Source organism: Sarcophilus harrisii, chromosome 6 (assembly GCF_902635505.1).
Source record: "Sarcophilus harrisii chromosome 6, mSarHar1.11, whole genome shotgun sequence".
Classification (NCBI taxonomy): Eukaryota; Metazoa; Chordata; class Mammalia; order Dasyuromorphia; family Dasyuridae; genus Sarcophilus; species Sarcophilus harrisii.
This window is the reverse complement of record NC_045431.1, coordinates 65,347,702-65,371,702: the sequence shown is the minus strand read 5'-3', so window position 1 is coordinate 65,371,702 and position 24,001 is coordinate 65,347,702. Positions and strand designations below refer to the sequence as shown.

Below are 24,001 nucleotides of genomic sequence, written 5' to 3'. Positions count from 1 at the left end.
TTACTTCCCAGTCATTCTAGTTTCAGTAAACAGTCCATTAACAAAAAAAAAAAAAACCTCAGTGTCCAAAGTTGTTAATTATTAAGTAAACTGCCTGGTTACAGTATATCCTGCCTTCATTTTCTTTGTATTGCCTGAAGATATCTAGTATTTTTATTTAGTTTTTCTCGAGTTCTTTATTTAAATAGTGCTGATTTGTCTTCCCAAATGAACTATAAGCTGTGTAATAGCAAAGATACTCCCTGTGTGATAATAATTGTTTTTGTCTCAGAATTGTATAACCTCAGAAATGTTAGTATTTGATGATTATTCACTCAGAGGAGATTTGGAAGAAGGATAAGCTTCAAGACAAGTTTAGTTCTAGACACGATGAGTGTGAGATATTTCTGGAACATACATTTTGAAATGTGTAATATGCAGTTGGTTATATGGAATTGACACTCAGGGGAGAAAATGGTCCTAGAGGAGTCTTTCAGTATTTCAGTTAAATGATGAGGACAGAAGCTGTTTCACAAAAAATTGAAGAATGAGTGAGGAAAGAGGAAGTAGAAATAGTAAACATGGTTGTTGTTTTTTTCCCTTTAACAAAAGATTTAAGATGATAGCTTGAGAGGTTGGTAGTATCTAATGAAGGTTATTTTTTTAAGCATGAGGGAGACTTGGGAAAGATTGAAGATGTCAGATATTTAGACAGATGTCACTGAATATGATTCATTTTCTTATTGCGTCACACATCTTTAACGTGATTATACATGTATAGCCTGTATCAGATTGCTTGTTATCTTGGAGAGGAAGAAGGAAAGAGAGAAGAGAAGGAGAAAAAATTTGTAACTCAAAATCTTACAAAATGAATGTTGAAAATTATCTTTACATGTAGTTGGAGAAAAATAAAATGTTACTAAGTGGAAAAAAAAAAGCAGGAAAGAAATCTTTTAGCAATGGATTGATGTGCTATGCCAGCATAATATAGTTCTGGGTTCAAATCTTGACACTTAGCAAGCTGTTTGATTCAATAAAAAAATGGATCATATTCAGTGATATCTATCTAAATTGAAGCTTTGGAATGAATTTTGAATTTGAGTTCTATAATGAAAGTGCGGTAAAAGTGTGACCTTAAGCAAGTCCTTATATATACTTCAGTTTCCCTAACTATAACATTGAGCTAATAGCATGTATCTCCCAGGATTAGTGTAAGGATAAATTGCAACCTCAATTTTCTGAAATCTTTGATCTTTTCCTGGTGACTGGTTGCTTTCTTGCTATCTTCAAACATACCTAAGTCTCCCTCATCCTTAAAAAAAAAATCTTCATTAGATACTATACCAACCTCTCACTATTCCCCTAATTTAAAAAAAAATTTTTTTTTTCCATATTAGTCATATTGTGAAAAAGGAATCAGAACAAAAGAGAAAAATCACAAGAAAAAAATTTTTAAAAAGTGAAAATAATATGTTTTCATCTGCATTTAGCCTCCATAGTTCTTTTTCTGGATGCTTATGACATTTTCTATCCCCAGTCTGCTGGGATTGTATTGAGTCACTAGTATTGCTTTAAAGAACTAAGTCTGTCACAATTGATCATCACACAATCTTGCCATTACTAGTATTCCACTAGTTCTGCTCACTACATTCAGCTTCAGTTCATGTAAGTCTTTCTTTACAGATTTTTCTAAAATCTGTGTGCTCATCATTTTTTATAGCACAATAGTGTTCCGACACATTCATATACCAATGGTGCAGGAAGGGCAGTATTGTTAATGTTATTTGTTTTATATGTTCAAAGAAGGTCAAAAGGACATCACTCTTTGGGGAGTCGATGTAAGAGTGTCCACCTGTGGTTGATCAGAGCAATATGAGTTCAGAAGGCTCTCACACATAATCAATATGATCATTTGGAAGGGAGATGTCTCCAAATCTGAACATCTCATGTTTCTTTTGAGCTACCACAATTTTGTTTTGCACATAGTTGCCCAGCTCCTTCGGTGATGTAGGCATTCTATGTTTGGTGGTCCTGGGCCAGTGTCTTCACTGAACCACAATAGATACCAGAATTCTTGGGGAGGTCGATAGTATATGCTATAGACAGTATGATAGGTAACATGTTTATAATCCTCTGATAAAAAAGCGAAGGTTCAGGGGAGTTTTAGAAACACCCCCAAGATAACAGCCAGCCATGTGACACTCTTATTTGTAGGAGGTAGGATTGAATATCTAGGTCTTCTTGAATTTTATGTCTAGCGTTCTGTCCATTAACCATGATGACGAACTTACCAGCTAGACCCTAGAATGTTTTCTAAAAAAGCTTCTGAAATCGGCACACATCTTTCTTAATTAAAGTATGGGCAAAAAGGAATTATTTGTACTTGAGTAGGTTACCTACATGTATGGTACTAATAAAATCCTTTTATTGAATAACAATGGTAGAAATCTGTAGAGGTAACATAAAAACCCTGAGAAATTTATATAACCTGTGCCATTTTTTACTGCTACCTTGATTTTCTTAACTCAGCAGATTAGTAGACCAGAATTTCTGTAAACAAGCTAAATCTTGTGTGCTCCTAAGTACAGTGACTTCTTAACAGACCAACTGCTGGTTGTTATAATTTGAAAGGAGATTTAAAATTTTGTCATGCATAAAAGTTTCTTTTCAAACTGGTTATATCTGGAGGTTTTGACCAAGCAAACTCAAAACAAAAATCTGCTTTACCTCCAACAACCACTTCATATCTACCAACTCCTTTTTGAATTGTGTATCACTTGAATAGTACTAAGTAACCATTTGCTCAGTAGTATCCTTTTCTTTTTGATCCAGATTCATAATTTTGTCTGTGTAGGAAACTCCTAATGTAGCAGATTCTTTTACTGAAACATATTGATAACTTCTCAGTAATTTTGTAATCTTTCAACATTACCTGAATCACTGGCAGATCAAGAAGTCTGGCCATGATCAGGCAACTAATATTTATCAAAGGCAGGACGTAAACCCATGTGTTGCTGGATTTGAGGAACAGCTCCCTCTATTGCCTCATATTGCCTCTCATGCTGTCTGTCTGTCTTATCTATCTACATATCTATAGCTGTCTACCTACCTATTGTACAAATACCCTATTGTTATAGATATTTACATCATATATATGTATATAGATAGCTACAGATATAGGTATTATAGATATTTATATCTATGTGTCTTTCAGTTTAGGGAAGGGGAGGTATGAGTGGGAGTGGGGGGGAAGGCAGGAAGGAGAGAAAGGAAGAAAGAGGAGAAAGAGAGAGAAGGAGCACAAGCAACATATCAATTCCTGTTTCTATCTCTATAGCATTTAGTATAGTTAAAAACAGTATAGAGAAATTAAGAATCAGAGGACTTTCACTTCTTCCTTTTGGCATTTACAGCTCTTCACCATATAGCTTCCACTTCTCAGCCTTTATGTTCTCCCCTTCAGAAGCCCTTTGTTCCAGCCAGACTGTAAAATTTTCCTGAATACAGTCTGTACTCAGCCATGTCTTTCAGAATCTTGATTTTCTTGATCATTTCCTTTCCTCACTATGTCATCTTCTGTGAGGCTTTCTTTGCCTGCCTTGGTTGTTAATACTCTCCCTTTTAAGTTTTCTTTATATCATATTTATCTGCAGATATGTTCTTTCCCCCTTTTCCCCTAAGAAGAATGTAAAATCCTTAAGAGTTGGGATTGATTTATTCTTGTATTTGTAAGCCTAGTACAATGCTCAGAAATGTAGGTGCTTAATGAAATTTGTTAAATTCAGTGATAGGGAGGCCAGTTAAAAAGCTTTTGTTACATTCTAAATAATATCATCCTTGTAGAAGTAGAAAATGACTTTCATCCCTTTTATTTTCTGATGTGATGAGCCATAATGTGTGTGGCCCAAAAGATGTTGAATTTATAGTCTAAAATCCTGGATTCAAATCCTGGCTCTCCTCCTCACCATCTGTGTGACTTTTTATTTCTCTGAGACAAAATTTCTTCATGGATAAAATGAGGGCATTGGGCCAAATGATCTTTAAGATCTCTTCAAGTTCCATTAATTCTGTGATGCTAGGAATAAATTAGCAATAGACATTAAAGAAGCCTTGACCTCCAATTCACAAAGCCCTGGGGAGGAAAGAGAAGGGGAAAGGGACATCAAAAGGAAAAGAATGACCTTTCACTAAGAACCTCTTTGCAATCTTACTTAATGTGGAGTTTTTAAAGATACATTATTTCTTATAAATATTTGTAACAGAAAATTTTAATGTTCTGTTTAGAGAGATTTTGTTTCCTTTCTTTAGGTATTGTTGTCTTATTCTCCTTCCTGGCATTGATGGTCATTAAGGCTAATTGAGAATGACAGCAGATGGTTCTCTCACTTCCCCTCCCACTTGATATTATATTCCTCAATGTTATCTTGTCCTGCATTTAGCTGATATTATTTCATTTATTGTTCCTAAGGCTGTGCCCAAAGCCTTGAGTCATATTCCAAAAATGTTGAGATGCTGCCCTAGCCAGTGTGGACAAAAATATTGTATATTCCTGATAATTAATTGAAGTACTTGATGAATTTTCGACATGTTAACATTTTTTCTTTTTCTTTCTCTTTTAAAAATACATTTTATATAAAAACTAACCTAGATTTCTTTTACTGGCAGGGGAAATTTGATTCTAAATTCCCATGGAAGTTGAAATGAAATGTGAGAAGCTATATGGAATGATTAGATAAATTTTATATAATCAGAAATCTTTATGAAACAAGACAGACCCTAATTACAAACTATAGCTGAACTTTTTCTGAAAAAAAGCTTTGCTTTAAAATTCTACGATATGATCAGTGATCTTCCCATTTGAAAAGTTTTTATCGAGTATCTACTATTTGTAAATTTCTTTTCTAGATCCCTTTGGGGGATTAAAAAAAAAACCTAAAGCCTGATCTCTGCCCTCAGAATTTATGAACTGGGAGAGATAAAAGAGGGATAGAGATAATTTCAGATAGTATAATGGGAATGTGGAAGTCCAGAAAGATTGGTTTTAATTAAAAGTAAGACAAGATTATTCCTACTCCAAAGGAGGGAAAGCTGGCTCCATGAAATAGTAGAAATTGGGTTAGGACTTGGAGATAAAAGTTAACTTGATCAAAATATTGATATTTCACTGTGACCTGTAGTCATTGCACTTAGTTTCCCTGGGCCTCAGCTTCCTGATCTGTTAAGTCAGGAGCGAGTTAGATGAGATGGCTTTTGAGGTTTCTTTTAGTTCTGTTACATCTGGGGTAGTGATGATATTTGATATTTGTTTTGAATTAAGCAGATGGTCTTGGTAGGAAAAAACAATCCAATCTAAGCAGGAGCACAAAGATAAGAAGCAGGGGATGTTTGTGGGGAACAGCTAGGCAGGTATGAGAGCCCTGGATGTACCAGTGGGGGTGTAGTGTGAGATAGCCTGGAAAATTATGTTGGAACCATCACATAGGTGGGCTTTGAGTAGGAAGGAGAGCAATTTGGAAACTATTGTAAAGAATAAGGAGCTTTTGAGGTTGGGTCTGCTTTTGTTGGAGGGTTTTTGCTTAATTTATGTTTTTTTTTCCATAAGGAAAGGGAATGCTAAGCGATATTTTTAAGGAAAATTAATTTGTATGTAGAATGGTTTGGAGGTAGGAAAGACTGAAGACAGGAAGAGTAGTTGGGAAGCTACTGCAAGTGTCTGGGGAGAAATCATAGAAGTCTGAACTAGGAAAATGATAAGGAAGAGACACTGGTATGAACTGACACAGTGGCATTGGGTCCAGGTCCAGAGGTCCTGCTTTCAAATCCTACGTTAGAGATCTACATTATTTCACTTTCCTCATCTCTCAAATGTGATAACTGGATGGTCTTGGCTTTCTAGATCTAAATGTATGAGGCTGTAGTCCAGTTACATTGTGGTGTTGTTAGTGGTAGAGCAGGAGCCTCTAGAATAGAAATGCTGTGGTCAGTGGTCCAAACATCCTGGGAGACCATGTGAGCCTTAAAAAAGATAGTTATCACAGGCAAGGAGCAGGTGAAGGGGCGCTAGTCCAGCTTGTAAATAAAAGTGCCAAAGGCACATAATTCTCATGCAAGTGGGTCAGGAATTCAGGTAGATAAGTCACAGGTCTAAAATACCAGGCAAAAGGTCCATAATCCAGGTGCTGAGACCAATTGGGTCACAGCCCTGTCATCTACAGAGCTCCAAGATATCAATGAAATCCTGAAACCAGGTTGATTTCTGCCAGGGGTGTCTCCTTTATAACATATATACTAGCTATGGAGTAACTAGCTCACTTCAAATGGTGAAAATGACTTAAGCTGTGTTTTGTGGCTGTATTAGAAATCAGTCATGATAAAAGGAAAATGGTGAATGGTATTTAGTTGGATTTTTTTTTCATTTAATAAGAATTTGCATTCTTTCTTTGCCATCCCTCCATTAAGGGGAAAAACAAACAAACAACAGAACAAAATAAAATTCTTGTAGCAAATGCACATAGTCAAAAATATATAGAGAGAGATACCGAAGTATAGGATCTGCACTTCTAGAACTGAGAGGGATCTTAGGAGTAGATCAGAGTAGTCTAAACCTCTCTCATTTTTCAGAGGAGGAACCTGAATCTCAGGGTAGCAAGGTGATTTGGTAGCAGAGGGTATAAATCACTGGAGCTGGAGTCAGGAAGATTATGAGTTCAAATCTTAGGTTCTTTTTATGTGTGTGACTCTGGGCAAGTCATTTCATCCTGTTTATCCCAGTTTTTTTCATCTGTAAAATGAGCTCGAAGAAGGTAATGGCAAACCACTTCCCTATCTTTTCCAAGAAAACACCAATTATGGTCACCAAGAGTTGGACATAGCTGAAAATGATTTATCAATAACAACTTTTAATAGTTTTAAGCTATTTAAATTTAAAAACGACACTCAATTTTGGGTCATCCTGTCTGTCTATCTATAGCCACAAATTATAGAATTCTTAATTTATTTAAAATGGCGATAATCAGGACTAAGACTAAACATACTGACCAGTGAAGCACTTGCCCCTATTTATATATTATGCTCCATACTTACTAATATCAGGGGTCAGAATTAATAACATACTGCTTCCAGTTCTGCCCATTCTGCTCCTCTGCTTTTGTTACACTTGATCCCACCCCCTTACCTTTAGACCATTTGTTGAGCCACAAGGTAGCAATCTCCCTCACTCCTACCATGGATGCTCACTGTTGAGATTTGTTTTCATTGATTTCTTTATTCCATTAGTAGAAGGAATTAACAGTAAAACACATCAGACCAGATTGATTTTGTCATGACTGCCCTTCCTTCTAAAGACATGGTTTTGCCTCTGTTTGCACAAAACCCCTGTAGTTTCCATGTTACTCTTATCCATAATTCAGGTAAGTAATGTGTTTACTCTGTACTTCAAAGGATCCATGATGTCCTTAGTATAGGTCCTTGCTCCAATGATGCAGATAATAACCCTTCCATGTTTGCTCAAATGGTGTAATTCTTGTTTATGTGTTTCTATAAATCAGTGGCTACTCAACAGGAAGTCTTCTTCTATTTCAATATTGCCTAGTTGTCAGTGAAGCACTTGGCCCTCTATATGTCATGCTCCACCCTTACTATTAAGTGGATCACCTCTTTTTTCTATTACATTCAATGAATGACTTTTGTGGGCAGATGACAAAAGAACTGGAAGCAGTGAGTGCCTTTCTTTCTTGAAGTTTTTTAGTGATGGGGGACAATAGAGATGGGATGGTGGCTTAGGAGGGCAGCAGGGTCAAGGGAAGAGTTTTTGTAGATGGTTTTTTCAAGGATAGAAATGTTTATAAGCAGAGAGAAGGGCAGCTCCCGGAGAAAAAAAATGTAAAAGGGTTTGGAAGAGGAATATAAATCATCGTAGCAAAAGTATAGACAGAACAGAAAGGAGTACAGTGGCACTGGGTAAAGGCAGAGGAATTAACTCCAGAAAAGGAAAAATGATTCTTAGAATCATAGAATTTAGAACAAGAAGATATCTTACAGGTCACTGAGTGGAATCTCCTTTTAAAGTCGACAAAATTGAGGTTCAGAGAAATGAAGTAACTTGACAGGGTTACAGTGCTAGAAAGTATCAGAGGAATGTCTTCCTAACTCCCTGTCCCACACTTTACCTAGTATACCACACTGATTTCTTATCTGAAACCATTAAAGAAGACAATGACCAAAAACAAGTTGGGGATGGATTTCTTCAAGAAAATTAATATAAAAGACATTGGCTGCTGGGTCAATATCCATTCAAGCTTATGTCCCATCTCATCTCCATCTGCAGAGACAATCACAATGCCTAAGCACCCCGAGGAATCAAAATAAAGTTAAATTATGCTTAAAATTCATGTTGTTAGAGGGCGCTCCCACATGAACAATGTCAGCTTTGTGAAAGCACTGAAATCATCTCTCTTATTTTGAAATGTCAACATGTAATTGAACTTCTTCCAAGTATAAAAGTTAAATTAACCTGGACAAATTGGTGTCTTGTCTAAACAAGTATCATTTTCTTAAGTCTTACCCAGGAGGTCTACCCATGGTGTTGGGGATCTTCCTCTAGACCAGGTGGTCTTAAGCTTTTTTTTTTATCACAACCCCTTTTAATCCCAGAAATGTTTACATGACCTTGGGTTTATAAATATATAAAATGGGTATAGAAATTAAACATTTACTGATAACAAATCACACAAAAAATTATTAAAAATTTTTTTTGATATACATACAATTTTATCATTTTTTAAAAGACAGAAGCAAATATCCATACTATAATAAGATGAACGTACTTTTTTTTTTTTTACATAAAGAATTAAATCTTGGCAAAATATTTGATATCTTTTGCTGTTGCTCAATTTTTTGCAATCTCCATATTCAGTTTCCCACAGGTTAAGAAGCTTTGCTCTAGATATTATATGGATATATATGGATTATACTGACATTATAATCTGTATTTAATTTATGGACTATTTGAACATTACATAAATCATACATGGATATGGGCATATATGTGTTATATAATATATTCTAATTACATTATTTATAATTTTTATCTTTTGGCATTATTATGTGAATAGTCTTGTAGTATGTATGGGTGCTGCCCATTGGTTGTCTTCCTCTGACTACTATCTAACTGCTCCATGTTCTTTTCTAATCACATATTTATCTCTGATATCTTTTATATGCTTCTCTTCACAGTTTCTTGCATTGTCATACAACTGACTCACATCCTTTATGGAACTCCCTGTGACCCTTTGGATGACCCTCAGAGTTAATTCTTTGGAAGCTGTCATATGTTATAACTCAAAATCACATAGAATTTTTTTTCCCACTATCCTGGATCTTTTTCAGATTTGGTTGGGTTAAGAAACTTCCACTGAAGAAGTTTTTGCTCTGCACACTCACATTTGCTCTGTTACTCACAATCCTAGTAATTTGCCTAAAAATATATGATGTGACTTGGCCCAGGTCATGCAGGAAATATTTATCAGAGGCACTTGCATCCAGGCCTTTCAGATTCCAACGCTCGCTACTTTGCCATATTGCCTTTCTTACTAGAAGAATATCATGTAAAAATGGATCTTTGTTTCAGTGGCATTAAAAGCTCTTCATTTTCCTAAGGTAGCCCTCTCTAGGTCCTCCTGTTTTTCTTCTTTAATTTTTGGTTGGGTTCATCATCTGTGTGCAGTATCTTTCCAGCACATAGCATAGCTCTATGACTTGTCCATTTAATTTCATTTAATTGTCTCAACAAAAGACATTCTTCATTTATTTGGCTTTTCCTCTGTGGACAGTCAGACTGAACTCTTTTAAAGTGATTATGGCTCTCAGCTAAGAGGTTTTGTATTCTTCCTCTTCCTTTTGTGATGAGTCCCAAATCTTTGTTTAAATCCCAGCTCTGCAATCACATAATTCTTTGGGACTCAACTCAATTTCCCTATCTGTAAAATGAGAGGGCTGGAGCAGGTGATCTCTAGATTCCTTCCAATTTTACCTTTTCCTTTGAAGTATAAAGTAAAGGTTATAAATTCTAAACAAGTAAGTCTGCAGTTGTGAAATATTCTTCATAAGAATTAGAAAAAGACTATGGAATAAATCGGCAGAAAGTGCCTTTATCCCTCCATGTATCTCTGTGCTGGAAGTAACAGGAAAATGTACATCTTTGAAATTTTAGGAAGATGTTTTATTGATGGTGTAATGGATAAAAGACTGGGCCTGGACTTGGAAAGATTCATCTTCCTGAGTTCAAATCCTTCTTCAGACATTTACTAGCTATGTGACCCTGGGCAAGTCATTTAACCTAATAAAAAACCTCAGTTTCCTCATCTGTCAAAGGAGCTAGAGAAGGACATGACAAACCACTTTATTATTTTTGCTGAGAAAACCCCAAATGGGGTTACAAAGGGTCTGAAATGGCTGAAAAATGATTTGTATTTGCATATGCAAGGACTATTTACTTATTCTCTCTAAACCCAGAAATAATTCTGAAATTTTATATCCATTTGAACCTCCAAAACTGGCTTCTGAAAATACAAATGGTTCATTGTCAAATGTTTACAAATTTCAATTCACACTGGTCCACAGGTGCTCTGATTATGACATAATCACTTATGGGATGTGATTCATGTGCCATAGATACTTCTGGAGAATGGCTTCACAGCTGTGTTTCCTCAGAATTTGCTGACTCTTAAAGTCAATACCAGACACAGGAGATGGACCAACATTGTACTAATACAGCAATTTCTTCCTATACTTTGTCTTTTGTAGTAGTGGAATAAGGTTAATTTCCTCACTTAAAAATAAGTTGATCTTTTTACATCTCTTCCTTTTGCCTTATACTTAAGGAAAATTGGAACCCATCCAATGGAATCCATTGGATGAAAATCTGATCCAGGGAAGAGTAGTAAGTGATTGGTTGAACATCCCACAAGTAGGAAGCAGCAGCTCATACTTGAACCCAGCCCAAGTCCAGTTCTCCTTCTGGTTGTACCATACATTCTTGCAACTCAGTTTACTATTCAATTATGTTCAATCTATGAGTCAATCAAAAAGCATTCATTCAGCATTCTAGGAAGTGTTTTGAAATGGGCAGAGGGAAACAACTAAAAAAAGTAGGCAGCCTCACCCCAGTGCTGTGTGCTATTACAGTTATTCCTCAAATCCATTTACATTTAACTCTCCATCAACTAATTGTGCTTTTCTAAAGCTGAAAGCATCTTTGAGAGAGGCTTAGTTACAGTTAAGTGCTTTCTGTGTCTGCACAAGGGAACCCAGAATCAAAATGTGAAATGTAACAGCTACTTTTAGGACCCTCATTTGAAATTTGTCATAAATTCAGGCTTATTCATATAGGCTGTTATTTTAGCCCGTGATTTATGCCAAACTGTGTCATGGATTGAATAAATGTGTTCTTATTTGCTGTAATTAACTCATTTCACTTGATAAAAGAGGATACCAATAAGGATGATGTCTATCTCAGCTTAATTAGCTCAAGAGGAGATTTTAAGCTCTTAAGGACAGAAATTCATATAAGCATGCATCAAAAGTAATTGAACAAATTTGTAATAGACTGATACATGCAATATTAAAGGATCAGAAACCCCAAGGTTAATTAGTTGGAAACTGAAAGGTGGGGGAGTTTTTCTGTGTCATTCACATAGAATGGAAAGACAATATTAAAAAAGAGTCCTTGCCTCTTTAGGGGAGATGAGCCTATATGAGGTATTACTTATTTAAATATTTTAGAATCTCTACATACTTTATATGCTATGTGGCAGGCACTGTACTAAGCCCTGCAGATAGAAAGAAAGGAAAAAACATTGTCTCTGCCGTTAAGCAGTTAATGATCTGCTGTGAGGTGGAGGAATGGGGATGGAGACAAAATGCAAAAAACTATTTAGGAGATATACACAATATTAATGGAAAATAGCTTCAGAAGAAAAGTACTGGCAATGGAAATGAGCAAGAATAGGTCTCCTGCAGAACACAGGATTTGAGTTTAAAGGAAACCAGGGGAAGCTTTGTGGTTGTGAGGTCCTAAAGATAAAGTTGTGCAGCAAGGAGTGTCCTTTCCTCCTTTCTGTGTCTGCCTCCTTATTACTTTCAGAAAAAAAAATGAAGCCATGGACAGAGAAACCATCTTCCCAGCATCTTAGGGAGAAACTATGATGTCAGTTGAAGTGAGGGATGTCCACTACTTCTTTCTTTTTTTTTTTTTTTTACATGACCAAACCGTTATTTTGCTGTACAAAAAGAATTGGACTCTGAAATGTTGTACAATTAGCCCGTGAAGGAAATCCAAAATGCAGGTGGGCAAAAATATAGGGATTGGGAATTCAATGTAATGGTTCTTAGTCATCTCCCAGAATTCTTTTGCTGGTCGTAGCTGGTTCAGTTCATTACTGCTCCATTGGAACTGGTTTGAATCATTTCATTGCTGAGGATGGCCAGGTCCATCAAAATTGATCATCATATAGTATTGTTGTTGAAGCATATAATGATCTCCTGGTCCTGCTCGTTTCACTCAGCATCAGTTCGTGTAAGTCTCTCCAGGCCTTTCTGAAATCATCCTGTTGGTCATTTCTTACCAAATAATATTCCATAATATTCATATACCACAATTTATTCAGTGTCCACTATTTCAACAATATCTTCTGCCAGTTCCCAAACAGAACTAGAATACCCTATAATCCCTGAGTCCTGATTTGCTTCTAAGGTATCAGACTGTGGTCTCTGTCCCATTATATTGCAGGAACAATTTGTGAAAGCAAATTGGAAAAAGCAAAAGGAGGCAATATACCACTAGTGGAGAAAATAGCTATGATATGAAAAACAAACAAACTGCAGAATAATTTCACTGACCTGAGTGACAGTGGTATCAGTGGTTTCCACTGGTCCCTATCCTGCTCAAAATTTTACACTTAGCTTCAGGTTGTAACACTAGCCTGTCACATCTGCTGGGCTTTTCATTCAGTTTAATTTATAGAATAATTTCATAATGGGTAATATGTATGGGTAGTTTTACCCATTGCCAAATGCCATTTGCATTGACATTGTGCCAAAACTTTTCTTCCAATTTTTCCTCTCCTTCCCCCTACCCCCTCCCCTAGATGGCAGGATGATCAATACATGTTAAATATGTTAAAGTATAAATTAAATACAAAATAAGTATACATGTCCAAACAGTTATTTTGCTGTACAAAAAGAATCAGACTCTGAAATAGTGTACAATTAGTCTGTGAAGGAAATCAAAAATGCAGGTGGATAAAAATAGAGGTAATGGGAATTCTGTGTAATGGTTTTTAGTCATCTTCCAGAGTTCTTTCACTGGGTGTAGCTGGTTTAGTTCATTACTTAGAGCAATAGTTCTTAAAATTTGTATTTTGGACCCACAAGGAGCTTGTCAATACATTTTAAAGATGTCTATGGAGTATAATGGGTAAGAAATTTTTCATTAAACTCTTAACTGAAATTTATCATTTTCTTGAGCTATGAATTTTAAAAATTAAAAAAAACACCACTATTATAATAGAGAAGGGATCCATCCATAGGCTTCCAAAAAACTGCAAAATTGTCCAGTAACACAAAATAGTTCAAGAACACTTGTTCAACAGCCAAGACCAACATGGCAGCCTAGGTGATGGGGTTAAGTGGACATGACACTTGAATTGAAAGTCATTGACTAGCTGGAAGCAGTATGGGGCATGAGGGTCCAGAAGGGTATAAGAAATGTTGATACCTGTAGCTTGATATACATGTGTAATTTAGGTCAAAGATTACAAGGTGTTTGAAGGAAAATGCAGTGAAAAGATAATCATAATTTACTTTCTTTATAGAATTTCCCTAAACTTAGCCTCTTTTTAGGGTCTCTGTCTCACATACTTTTAGCCTAGTACTATTGCAGAAAGGTGTTAGATATTCTTTTAGCCTCCTTTAAATTTAATGAAATAATTCATTTTATTTGAATTATAATTCTATATAATGGCTTCTTTGCCAAATAAACACAGGTCTTCCTGTGATATTTTTCTATGTCATTGTTAACTTTCATAGTGAAAATACACCATCGTTGGCAACAGTTATTTCTACCACAGTTTTTTGTTTCTCATAGTACAAAGAGCCTTTTTATAGGATTTAAGTGATCTTTTTGAAAAAAAAAAAGACTGAATTATCTGTATGTTTATTCAACAAGTATAATTTTCTTTCCTTATCAGGTTTGACTTTCTGTAGCCAAATGACAACATAACTGATATATCCTTGTTCCTCATTATGAAATAACATCATTATTGTGTTCTTTTATCAGAGAAAAAAGTGCCAAAAGGTTATTTCGCACCAGTAATCTACTTGTAGATTTCATAAAATGGAATAGATGAGGAAAAGCTTATTAAATAATTCTTGTATCCTCTAAAAAGGGTATTTAACTTTTAATCTTTGGGGGGAAATTCAATGAGAAGAAATAATTTCATCTTTATTTTCAGTGTCATTATCCAAATTTCTGGAATTGAAATCTAAAAAAAACTGTGGGGCATTAGGCCATGGGATGTTTTGAGTTTGGTTGAATCACCAGTTTCAACCATACTTTGAGACTTTTAGTAATTGTATATATATACAATGTCTCTTGTTTTATTAGAGTGAGTTGTTCTTTTACCAATGCATATTATAACTCATTAATTTATGTCTTTGCATTCACTTAAATTCTTGCCTTTATCCTTCCGTGAATATGCCGCAAAAGACTTAACTAATGTTCTAGAATCCTTCCTTTGGTTCTTTTAACAAACCAAAGCTATCCTTTTATAAGTTATTACTTTCCCTTGTCATTACTTTTCCCTTTCCTCACCCCTTTCCCCATCAATCATATCCTCAGTGATGCATTTTATGTTATTTCTTCCATTTTAGTTATTGTTACAGTCTCCTTATTGCTAGCAGATGCCTTTTGTTGTCCTTTAAGTTATCTACAGATTTTATTTTTCTATAGTCCTGATGTTGCACAATCTATAATCATGCCATTATTGTAAAGATGTTGGTGTTAGGTTTTGCTGACTTGAAGTTGCTTGGAATCATTGAAGATGCTGTGAGATAAAGATGTTGTTGGACAAACTCAATAGGTTTCCTATACAAGCGTATGACATAATTCATCTGAATAACAGGTATTCCTCATCCATTTGGGTTTTCCTAAGTGAACTGCTAGACTGACAATAATAATAGCTAAGATTTATAAAAGCTCTGTGGTTTTGAAAATAATTTTATATATTCATATATTTACATGTATTTATATATTACATATATATGTTCATACATCTAACTGATACTATATATATATATATATATATATATAAAAATTGAGCTTCACAATAATTCTATGAGATAGATTCCCCCTTCCCTTTTTATTTATTTTCTTACAGATGAGGAAATGGAGGCAGAAAGGTTTTAAATGAATTGCCCAGGATCACACACTGGAAATGGCTGATAGAATTTAATCTTAAATCTTTCCAACTGCAAAGACAGCACTCTCTTCACTGACACATTTGAGTGAGTATAGATCTTTTCAAGGAGGTACTACAATGTTCTGAAATTGAATCAGCATTGTAAATAGCCCTTGTTAGGGGAACCTCCTCACCTGTAGGGAATCTTTCTTACATTTAGTATGTCTCCCACTACATTGGCAAACACATTTAGAAAATATTTATTTCCCTGTTTAGTGCTGTGATTGATAAAAATAATTAATCAATGAACTGAGATACCTCTGGTTGAGGCAGTTAGGTGGCACAATGCATAGAGCACTGAATGGGATATGGTACATAGAACACTGTGCGTGGTCAGATAAAACTGAATTCAAATCTTGCCTCACAGATACTAGCTGTGTGACCCTGAGCAAGTCTGCCTCAATTTCCCCAAATGTAAAATGGGATAAAAGCACCTATTCCTCAGAATTGATATGAAGATAATAATTATAAATTATTATAATTTAAATATATAAATGATATATTAATTATAATTTATTTATTATTTGTAATACAAAAATAAAATAAATACATAAATATAAATTATAAAAGAAATAATTATAAATTACTTAAAACAGTGGAAACAATCATATTAAGCACATAGTAGGTGCTTAAAATATGCTTGTTCCCTTTTCCTCTTTTATCTCTCAAAGAATCCTGTTTAAAATTTTTAATAGCCTTTTTTAAAGTTTCAAAATACATGCAAAGAGAGTTTTCAACACTCACACTTGCAAAACCTTGTATTCCAAATTTTGTTCTCTTTCTTCCAATATATTTTAAACTTGTGCTGTTCTTCTCTACACATTCCCACATTTATGTTTGATCCTAATGTATACAAGACCAAGAGATTGTTGAAGAGCAATCTCTAGGATTGATTTGAAGGAGAAACTTTAATGATTCATTTTGCAATCTGGAGTAAAGCATTTTTATGATTAATCCACATGCACACACATACACATACGTCCATTGACTCTTGTATTATCTATTTCTTACTCAATTCTCTAACTGTGGAGACGTGGTCTCTTTCATCACTACTCTGCAGGACCCAATTCTGTCTTGTCTGCTCCATTACCCCTTAGGCTCTTAACTTGGATATATTTACATGAAAGTAATTTCTGGTAACAAATCTAATTGTTCCCATTGAGACACTTCCCAGTGCCCTTTTGATTCATTTTTCATTTTAACCTCTATAGCTTATGATATTTCACTAGCTGTATCAAGAAGATACACTGTGGGAAGAACACTACTATTCAAAATATGAAACTTTAAATACTTTAGTATCATTGAGGTCACTGGGCAATTTCCTGCAAGCAACCTGAAGAATGTCAATGAATAGAGGACAGATTAATGTCAGATTGGAAAATAGGGTTATGGTGACATTGCTAGAGGATCTTAGAACTTAAGAGCCCCCTTATCTAGAACTTAGTTTCTGTTCACATAATTTTTGAGGATCCAGGATCACCTATACATTAAAATGAGCCATTAAAAGCAGTATTACACCAAAAAGAGCTCTAGAGTTAGAAGACTGATTCCAGTGTGACTTCTAATGCTCATCACTTCATATCCATGGCTTTATTTTCCTTGTCTATAAAATGAAAAGTGTTGCAGACTAGATGACCTCTGAGGTCTCTTTCAGTTCTAAAGATACCAGAAGGACTTTAGTAGTTCTCTGTCATTATTGAAGTGATTGCATAAAGAGCATATTTGTTTAAACTCTTATGAATTTTTCAAAGAAAAGGGAATTCATAGCAGCATTTTATGATCTCTTTAATAGCAAAGAACTGGCTCCAAAGGAGATGTCCATCCATTGAGGAATGACCAAAAATTGTGCAACAGTATTGTCTATGCCTTTAGAAATGGAAAATACTGTGAATTTAAAGAAGCAATGAAAGAATTAATACAGAATGACAGAAGTAGAAAAAGAAATCATCATCCACAATAGCTAAAATCATAAAAAGAAGCTGAATATAGAATGAAAAAAAAATTACAAAGCTTGGGAATGGAAAACATAACCTTATCTTCCCTTCTTTGTAAAAATGATGAGTTTGGAATATTATATAGGCAAAAACATACTTGGATAGATTGTTTTTTTTTTAAATTGTTTTTTCTTTTTTTCTTTTTCCCACTATCTTTACTATTAAGTTATAAGGAGACTCCAGTTGGAAATTGGGATTTTAGAGGGCCACAAATAGTGGGGGAACTCTGGGCTGAAGCATCTTATACCTTACCCTTTATCCTTATAAAAGTAAAATATATCAACAAAAATAAGAAAAAATAAAAATAACAAAATTAGCTGTGTGATATATTTTCATAAGTTAATGCAGAGATCTTGTGAATTATTATTTGTATAACCAGAATTGTTTTGTCTAAGTAAAATTTTGTATTGTACAGTATTTATTAAATACCAATTCTGTGTTTTCACAGTGCAAAGCACTGGGGTATCAAGATAAAAACAAAAATAGCTTTTGTCTTGAAGGAGCTTACATTCTAAGCAGGGAGATAACATGCATAGAATTAAGTTGAAACTCTTTGTGTGTGTATGAGAGAGAAAGGCAGAGGCAGGGGGAGAAGGAAAAGGGGAGGAGGAGAAGGATGGGGAGAGAGAGACTTAATTTCTGTATGTAGAATAGTAAAAAACAAGAATGTTCATTTTAGGGATTAACATTTCATTAGACTGAATCTTAAAGTTCAGTGCTAGGCTCACAGAGGATCTGTTATCTGTTAGAGCTTTAAAAAATCTGACCCACATCAAGAAATTTATGAGTCCCCCAAATATTTCCAATGAAATTGTTGAGATATAAGAAATGAGGGTGAGAGATTCCCCAGGCTTCTTGGGAAAGAATGCAGGTGAAATTTGTGGCAAAAAATGGATTTATTACACTGAAAAACAACATCCCAGCAGGCCGAATCCTGAAAGGATTTTTAGCCAAGATTTTGGATTCATCCTTTGATTATATTAGATTTTTATGGCCTAAGGGTAGGGAGCAATGTCCAGATGAATTTGAAGGACTAATTTTCAATTCAATAACGGGTGATGATTATGCCTCAGGCCAAGATCTCCAATTGAATTGTAGGTGGAGGTCTCCATGGGAGTTTCCCCTGGGAACAGGAGAGTGGGGCCCTTCCCAGAGGCCAGGAGGGAGTGAGATTTTAGGGTTTTTCTTACCCAGGTCCATACCCCTCAAAAGGTCAGGGGGACACAGTTTACATCAAAATGTTTGAACTAATAGATTGCATGTATAAACTTAAGAATGTTTTCATTTTAAAAATGAATATTTGATCAACAGTTAAATATTAATCAAATTGAGGAAATAACATTTTATATGTGAAAATATTCTCTAGGCTATAAAGGAAATAGCTTTTTGTTTAGTATCCTGAGGCTGTGTTTTGTTCAAATTTTTAAGAGCTTTTTCTTCCTCCTTCAAACCAAAACTTCCTCAGCAGAGTTGAGAAGAAATGAGGAAATGGTTAACAGCTATGAGCTGAAAGGGATACCATGATGAGCAAAGCTTTCCGATGCTTAGATCACTGGCCATTAATTGTGGTATTGCTAGCTCATTGAATATAGTCAGTAATTCTGGTAGTATTGCATTGACAAATGTATTTCCTTTTTCTGGCCTTTATTTCTCCCATCTTCAAGATGGAGGGGAAAGAAATCCCACAAAAAATATTGCTTCATCTACAGGCAGGAGATTGGGAGATTTTCTTTATAATCCCAAAGCCTACCTCTCTACCATTATCACCCCTCAACTTCTGCCTTCATTTCTGTGCCCTTGAGTATATTTAGAAAGAGTTCTGTCACTGTGATGAAGTTCTGGGTTGCGTCCCCAAATGATGAGATTCCGTGCAGGGCAGGGAGTTGTGGGAACCCCTTTGGTCGGCACAGAGGTCCTTCATAAATGAATTTACGAACCTGAAAGTTAAACTGGCAAAAGAAGTTTATTATTAGCATTGGGAAGTCAGCTTTCGCTAGAAAGACAGAATTACTTGGTAGCAAGTAAAGATTCTAGTGGAGGAGTCCTGGCAGAGAGAGAGAGAGATTTTCTAGCAGAGAAATTCCAAAAGAGAGGTGAATAAGGTCTTGTAAGGAAAATAGGTGAGAAAGAGATAACGCTGGAAGAGAATAGCATTTCAGTGGGCAAAGGAGTGCAGTTTATGCCAAGGGGGGAGAAATATTTGGCATGGCATGTTAGGTCCTCTGCAAGAAGATGGGTTGAAGGAAACTTTTTTATGAGCAGCTCTTGGTGGGGGCTGGGAGCAGTTTGAGCTGGAATTAGAATAGAGAATCTTGGAATTGAATGACTGTCTCTCTGCTAACCTCCAACATAGTAAGAGTTGGAACCTCCAGGAGCTCAGGCTAAGTAGAAGTGGTCCTGGACTCAACCAGTCCCACCCAGATAGCAGAATGAAATCACTTTATCTTGATGCCCTGGGGCAGGTCTATCAGGGGAGAGCTTAGAGTTCTCCCCAAAGTCAGAGAGAGAGGAGAAAGAAAAAGAGTTTCGGGATTCCCCTCCTCAGCTGTATTGTTGCTGTCCTTGGTGGTTGCATTCTGAGCATTATGCCATTTGGACACATTATGCCATTCCCTCTTTCATTTTCTGGTGTGTGTGTGTGTGTGGAATAATCATGTGTTATTAGAATTTCATTTACTTTGCATTAGAAGGTCTTTTTCCTGATCAATTCCAAAATTTATTGTTCCTAAACTGAATTGATAAATTTAAGAACTTTATTTTGGCATTATCTGTCTTGTTTTTTGTTTTACCCAGAGAATTCCTTAGGAGTCAGAAAGGGGCTGATTGACCATCTTCCCCTATCTCTACTCTCATCCCTAAGTCCCCAAAGATAAAATAATTGGGAAAAACTGAAAACTCTTAGTTTATCTCCTCGTTTAAATATTCACCAATTAAGATTGCTAGAGGGAGGTCCTAATAATGAAATTATAGCCAACCAGAAGAAAATTGCACCTAGGTAAAACCCTATCTCTTCCCCACCCACCTCCTCCATCTCTCACTCTGGGTCTTTAGTGTGAGTGGAGGCCCACCATTGACTTGTCCTTTATTAACAGATTACATGCTACTATTAATAAATGATATTATACTTGGAGAAGTGGTTAAATTTTCCCCACAACAGTGGCTTACAATCTAGTAGCCAGTCAATAAGTAATAAAATATTTATTAATTTTTTTTTTTAGTTACCCAGAGGTTAGGGGATGGACAATGGAAGTTGATTTCTTTCTTATATAATCTGGGAATTCTCTTATAATAGAATTATCTGATGATGGCTTCTTCCTAACTGGGGAATACAGAAAGTCACATCATTATTGTATTCATATTTTTTGACTTCTGGAAGACTTATATTTCTCAGGTTGTACACTTCCTATCCTGAAAATCATTATGTTTCACTTAAATGGAAAGCATGTTCTCTCTTGTTGCTACTTTTATTTCTCCTCTTCTAGATTATCCTTCACTTCTTTGGTCTTATAATTCCTAATGAGTTGCCCTCTGTTTTGTTTCTTGGTAAAACTTTTACAGATTCACATTTTTTTATTCTGTCAATTATTTCTGCTGTATTGGCCATAAAGTCTGTATTCATAATTTTCATTTGTCCTTTAAAAAACTGGGGAATAGTGTATTGTGGTTCGATAATTCTCCTCAAATTCCAAATTCCCCTCTCTCATCAAATGTGGAGTTGTTTTCTTTTGTCTTATAGTATTTATTTATATATGCCAGAACCTGTTTATTAGATCTGGAATCCTATGTTCTTTTGGGGTCAATGTTATCACTGTTGATTTGTCTGTATGCTTAAGGTTTTTGAGTTTTCATCATCCTAAGATCTTTAATCATTTAAATCTTCCCCCCCCCCCCAATTTTCCCCATTATTTTTCACTTCTGACTCCCTACCTCTTGTGGTGATTTCCCTGGGGGCTGGATTCAAAGCATCCCAGCCTCTTTCTCAACTTGGCAATTGATAGTGTAGCAGCCAAGATTTCTAACCCAATGACTTTTGGGTAGAGAGAAGTAGCTCCAGGTGGATGCTGGACTTTCTCTCAGGTTTAGTGGAATGACAGACAGCTCAACACTGCCTCCTATTGTCCTGTCCCATTCCCTCTTTCTCCGCTTTCCTGTAGAGATGCTTTTCAGCACAGAAGACTGCTAAGACTGCCCGTTTTCCTGGGTTCTGGAATATTTCTATAGTTTTTCCATCGTTTGGAGATTCAAGTTGCAAAACAGAAGCGGGGGGAGGCTAGTTGGTATAGAATAATCTTGTATTATTAGAATTTCTTTTTTCATTTGAAGGTCTTTTATCAGTCCATGTTTTGGGTTGGCTAGTGCAGTCTTGTGACTGGTAACATAGTGGGCAGTGAGGGAGAAGATGCTGAGTGATTTCAAGGTAGGCATTAGTTCCTAGAGGGGGTTTTAAATATTCTTTTTGGGGTCTTAGTGTCCTAGACCACGGTGGTAGCTAAATTGTTTTATATGTATGCATAATTTCTGTTTTGGTGAGGTCTGAGAGATCCTGAAGATCAGAGGCAATGTCTAATTCTCCCTGTTTGTTGCTCACTGGTCTGGTTAGATATGCATTTCTTATCATAGGATTATAGATTATCATAGGATTATAGATTTAGAGTTGGAAGTGATCTTAAGGTTAAGTGGTTCTCACAATAGGCGTCTGACTAAATTAAACACTTTTTTCCCCCTAACCTCAAATCCAATGTAATTTCCAGTATACCATGCTGTCTAGACATTTTGTTAGCCTTAATGAGTTCTTTCAGTCTCTATCCCAGTTAGTAAAGTTGTTTCTCTGCCCTCAAGGCCCCAGTCATAGTCATGGAGGTCCAAACCTCCTTGAGTGCTTTTTATGAGGCTTCCTTCCTTCTCTCTCTTACCCCCCCCCCCCCCCACAAGGAAAAAAAAAACAGCTCTATTACCCAATTCATTTTCATTATCCCTTTGTCTTGATCAAAAATATTCAGCAGCCACACTACTTGAACCTTGGACAAATGATAATATCTAACATAAATAATATCTTGATACTTCACCAATGTAGTTTTATGTATGGTATTCAATTATTAGAACTGCAAGAATGACAATGAAAAGAAGTGGGAAAAAAATCTGTCACTGAATGATAATGATTGGGGAGAAAAAGGAGATAGCAATTTAATCTGTCTACTTTCACTATCGTAAAATACATTTACAGTTCTTTAGATGAGTGAGAATAAAACTAATAGCATTCACTCATCAAATTGTATTCTATTTTTCCTCCTGTTAAAGCAAGTGATTGCATTTCAGACAAAGCTCATTTTACTTATTTGTCATAGACCATGAAGGACTAATATCATTTGGGTATTGCCTTTTTTTTTTTCCAGCTAGAAGATGATATCATAGCCAAACCAAAATACTTTACGGCAATGAAAGATTTTGCACTTGGGCAAACCTCTGATTGGATTGTACTTGAATTCTCAAAACTTGGGTTTATTGGTAAGTAATTTCTTGACTTTGTTGAAGCCAAATTTTTTTATATAGCCATTAATGCTGAGAAATCTTAAGAATTTTAAGAGACTTAGTATTGAACAAATGATAGAGGCATAACAAGAAATAGTTTCAATGAAATTGATCATTTTAACAAAATGTTTTAATATTAGTATCCCAAATAATGCTAATATACATAATTTGGTTTTTGTTGAGGTTTTTTTGTTTTTTTTTTATGAAGAAGCCAGTGTGCCATATCTAAAGAGGTTTAATTTGTGTAACCTACACACAGCAATCCAAAAACAGTAGTGATATTTGGGATAGATATATGCCTGCAAATGTCAAAGGAAAATTTCTTCTATTAAATAACCTTTTTTTCCAAATAATTTCTACCATAATAAAAATAAGAGCCAATGTTTATAGAGCTTGTTAAAGTTTCCACTTTACATTATTTCATTTGGTCCTTCTAACCACCCTTCAAGGTAGATACTATAATTATTTTATAAGTAAGAAAACTGACTTCTCTTAACACAAAATCCAGGTCTCTGTCCCCTATATCACCTAACTGTGAAACATGCAGAATTATAATAAATGATGGCTCAGTTTAGTTCTCTTAGGGAAGTGATCAAAGGAAGTATCCAGAATGCTGTTCAACAGAAATGGGAGGTAACATGACGGTAAAAGAAAAGGCAAGACTGACTGTGTTGTTTTGTCTGTTTTCTCTGTTAAGGATGATCTTTGCACTGGCAAGAAATAAAACCTAAACCAAAACAAAAGATTAATAGGGAGTTGCAACCCAAGAAAATTAAATGGATCTAGATAAACTTGATGAGGTTATGTCATTAAGTCTAGACAGACCATATTTCATCAGTATGGAAGGAAATGGGAAATGTAATCTTCAGAACTCCTTGTTGCTTCTAGTATAAAGGAAAGTCCCTCATCCTGGCTTTTCAGGCCTCTCATATATTAGGCAAATTGGCTTATTATCTGTTCCTTGAATTCAATCTGCCGTTTCCT

At 35.4% G+C, this 24,001-nt stretch overlaps 1 protein-coding gene across 2 annotated transcripts in view; it reads left to right on the top strand.

Moving 5' to 3' along the window:
- The window catches only part of MGAT4D (MGAT4 family member D), a 109,333-nt gene that overhangs the window by 70,064 nt on the left and 15,268 nt on the right, over positions 1–24,001 (top strand). For both annotated transcript variants that reach the window (XR_004230003.1, XM_003774356.3), the window contains exon 8: positions 22,882–22,993. Coding sequence is in view for 1 of the 2 variants with exons in the window: in XM_003774356.3 (XP_003774404.2) it covers positions 22,882–22,993 (112 nt within the window). In the remaining variant the exon portion in view is untranslated. The remainder of the gene's footprint in view (positions 1–22,881; positions 22,994–24,001) is intronic.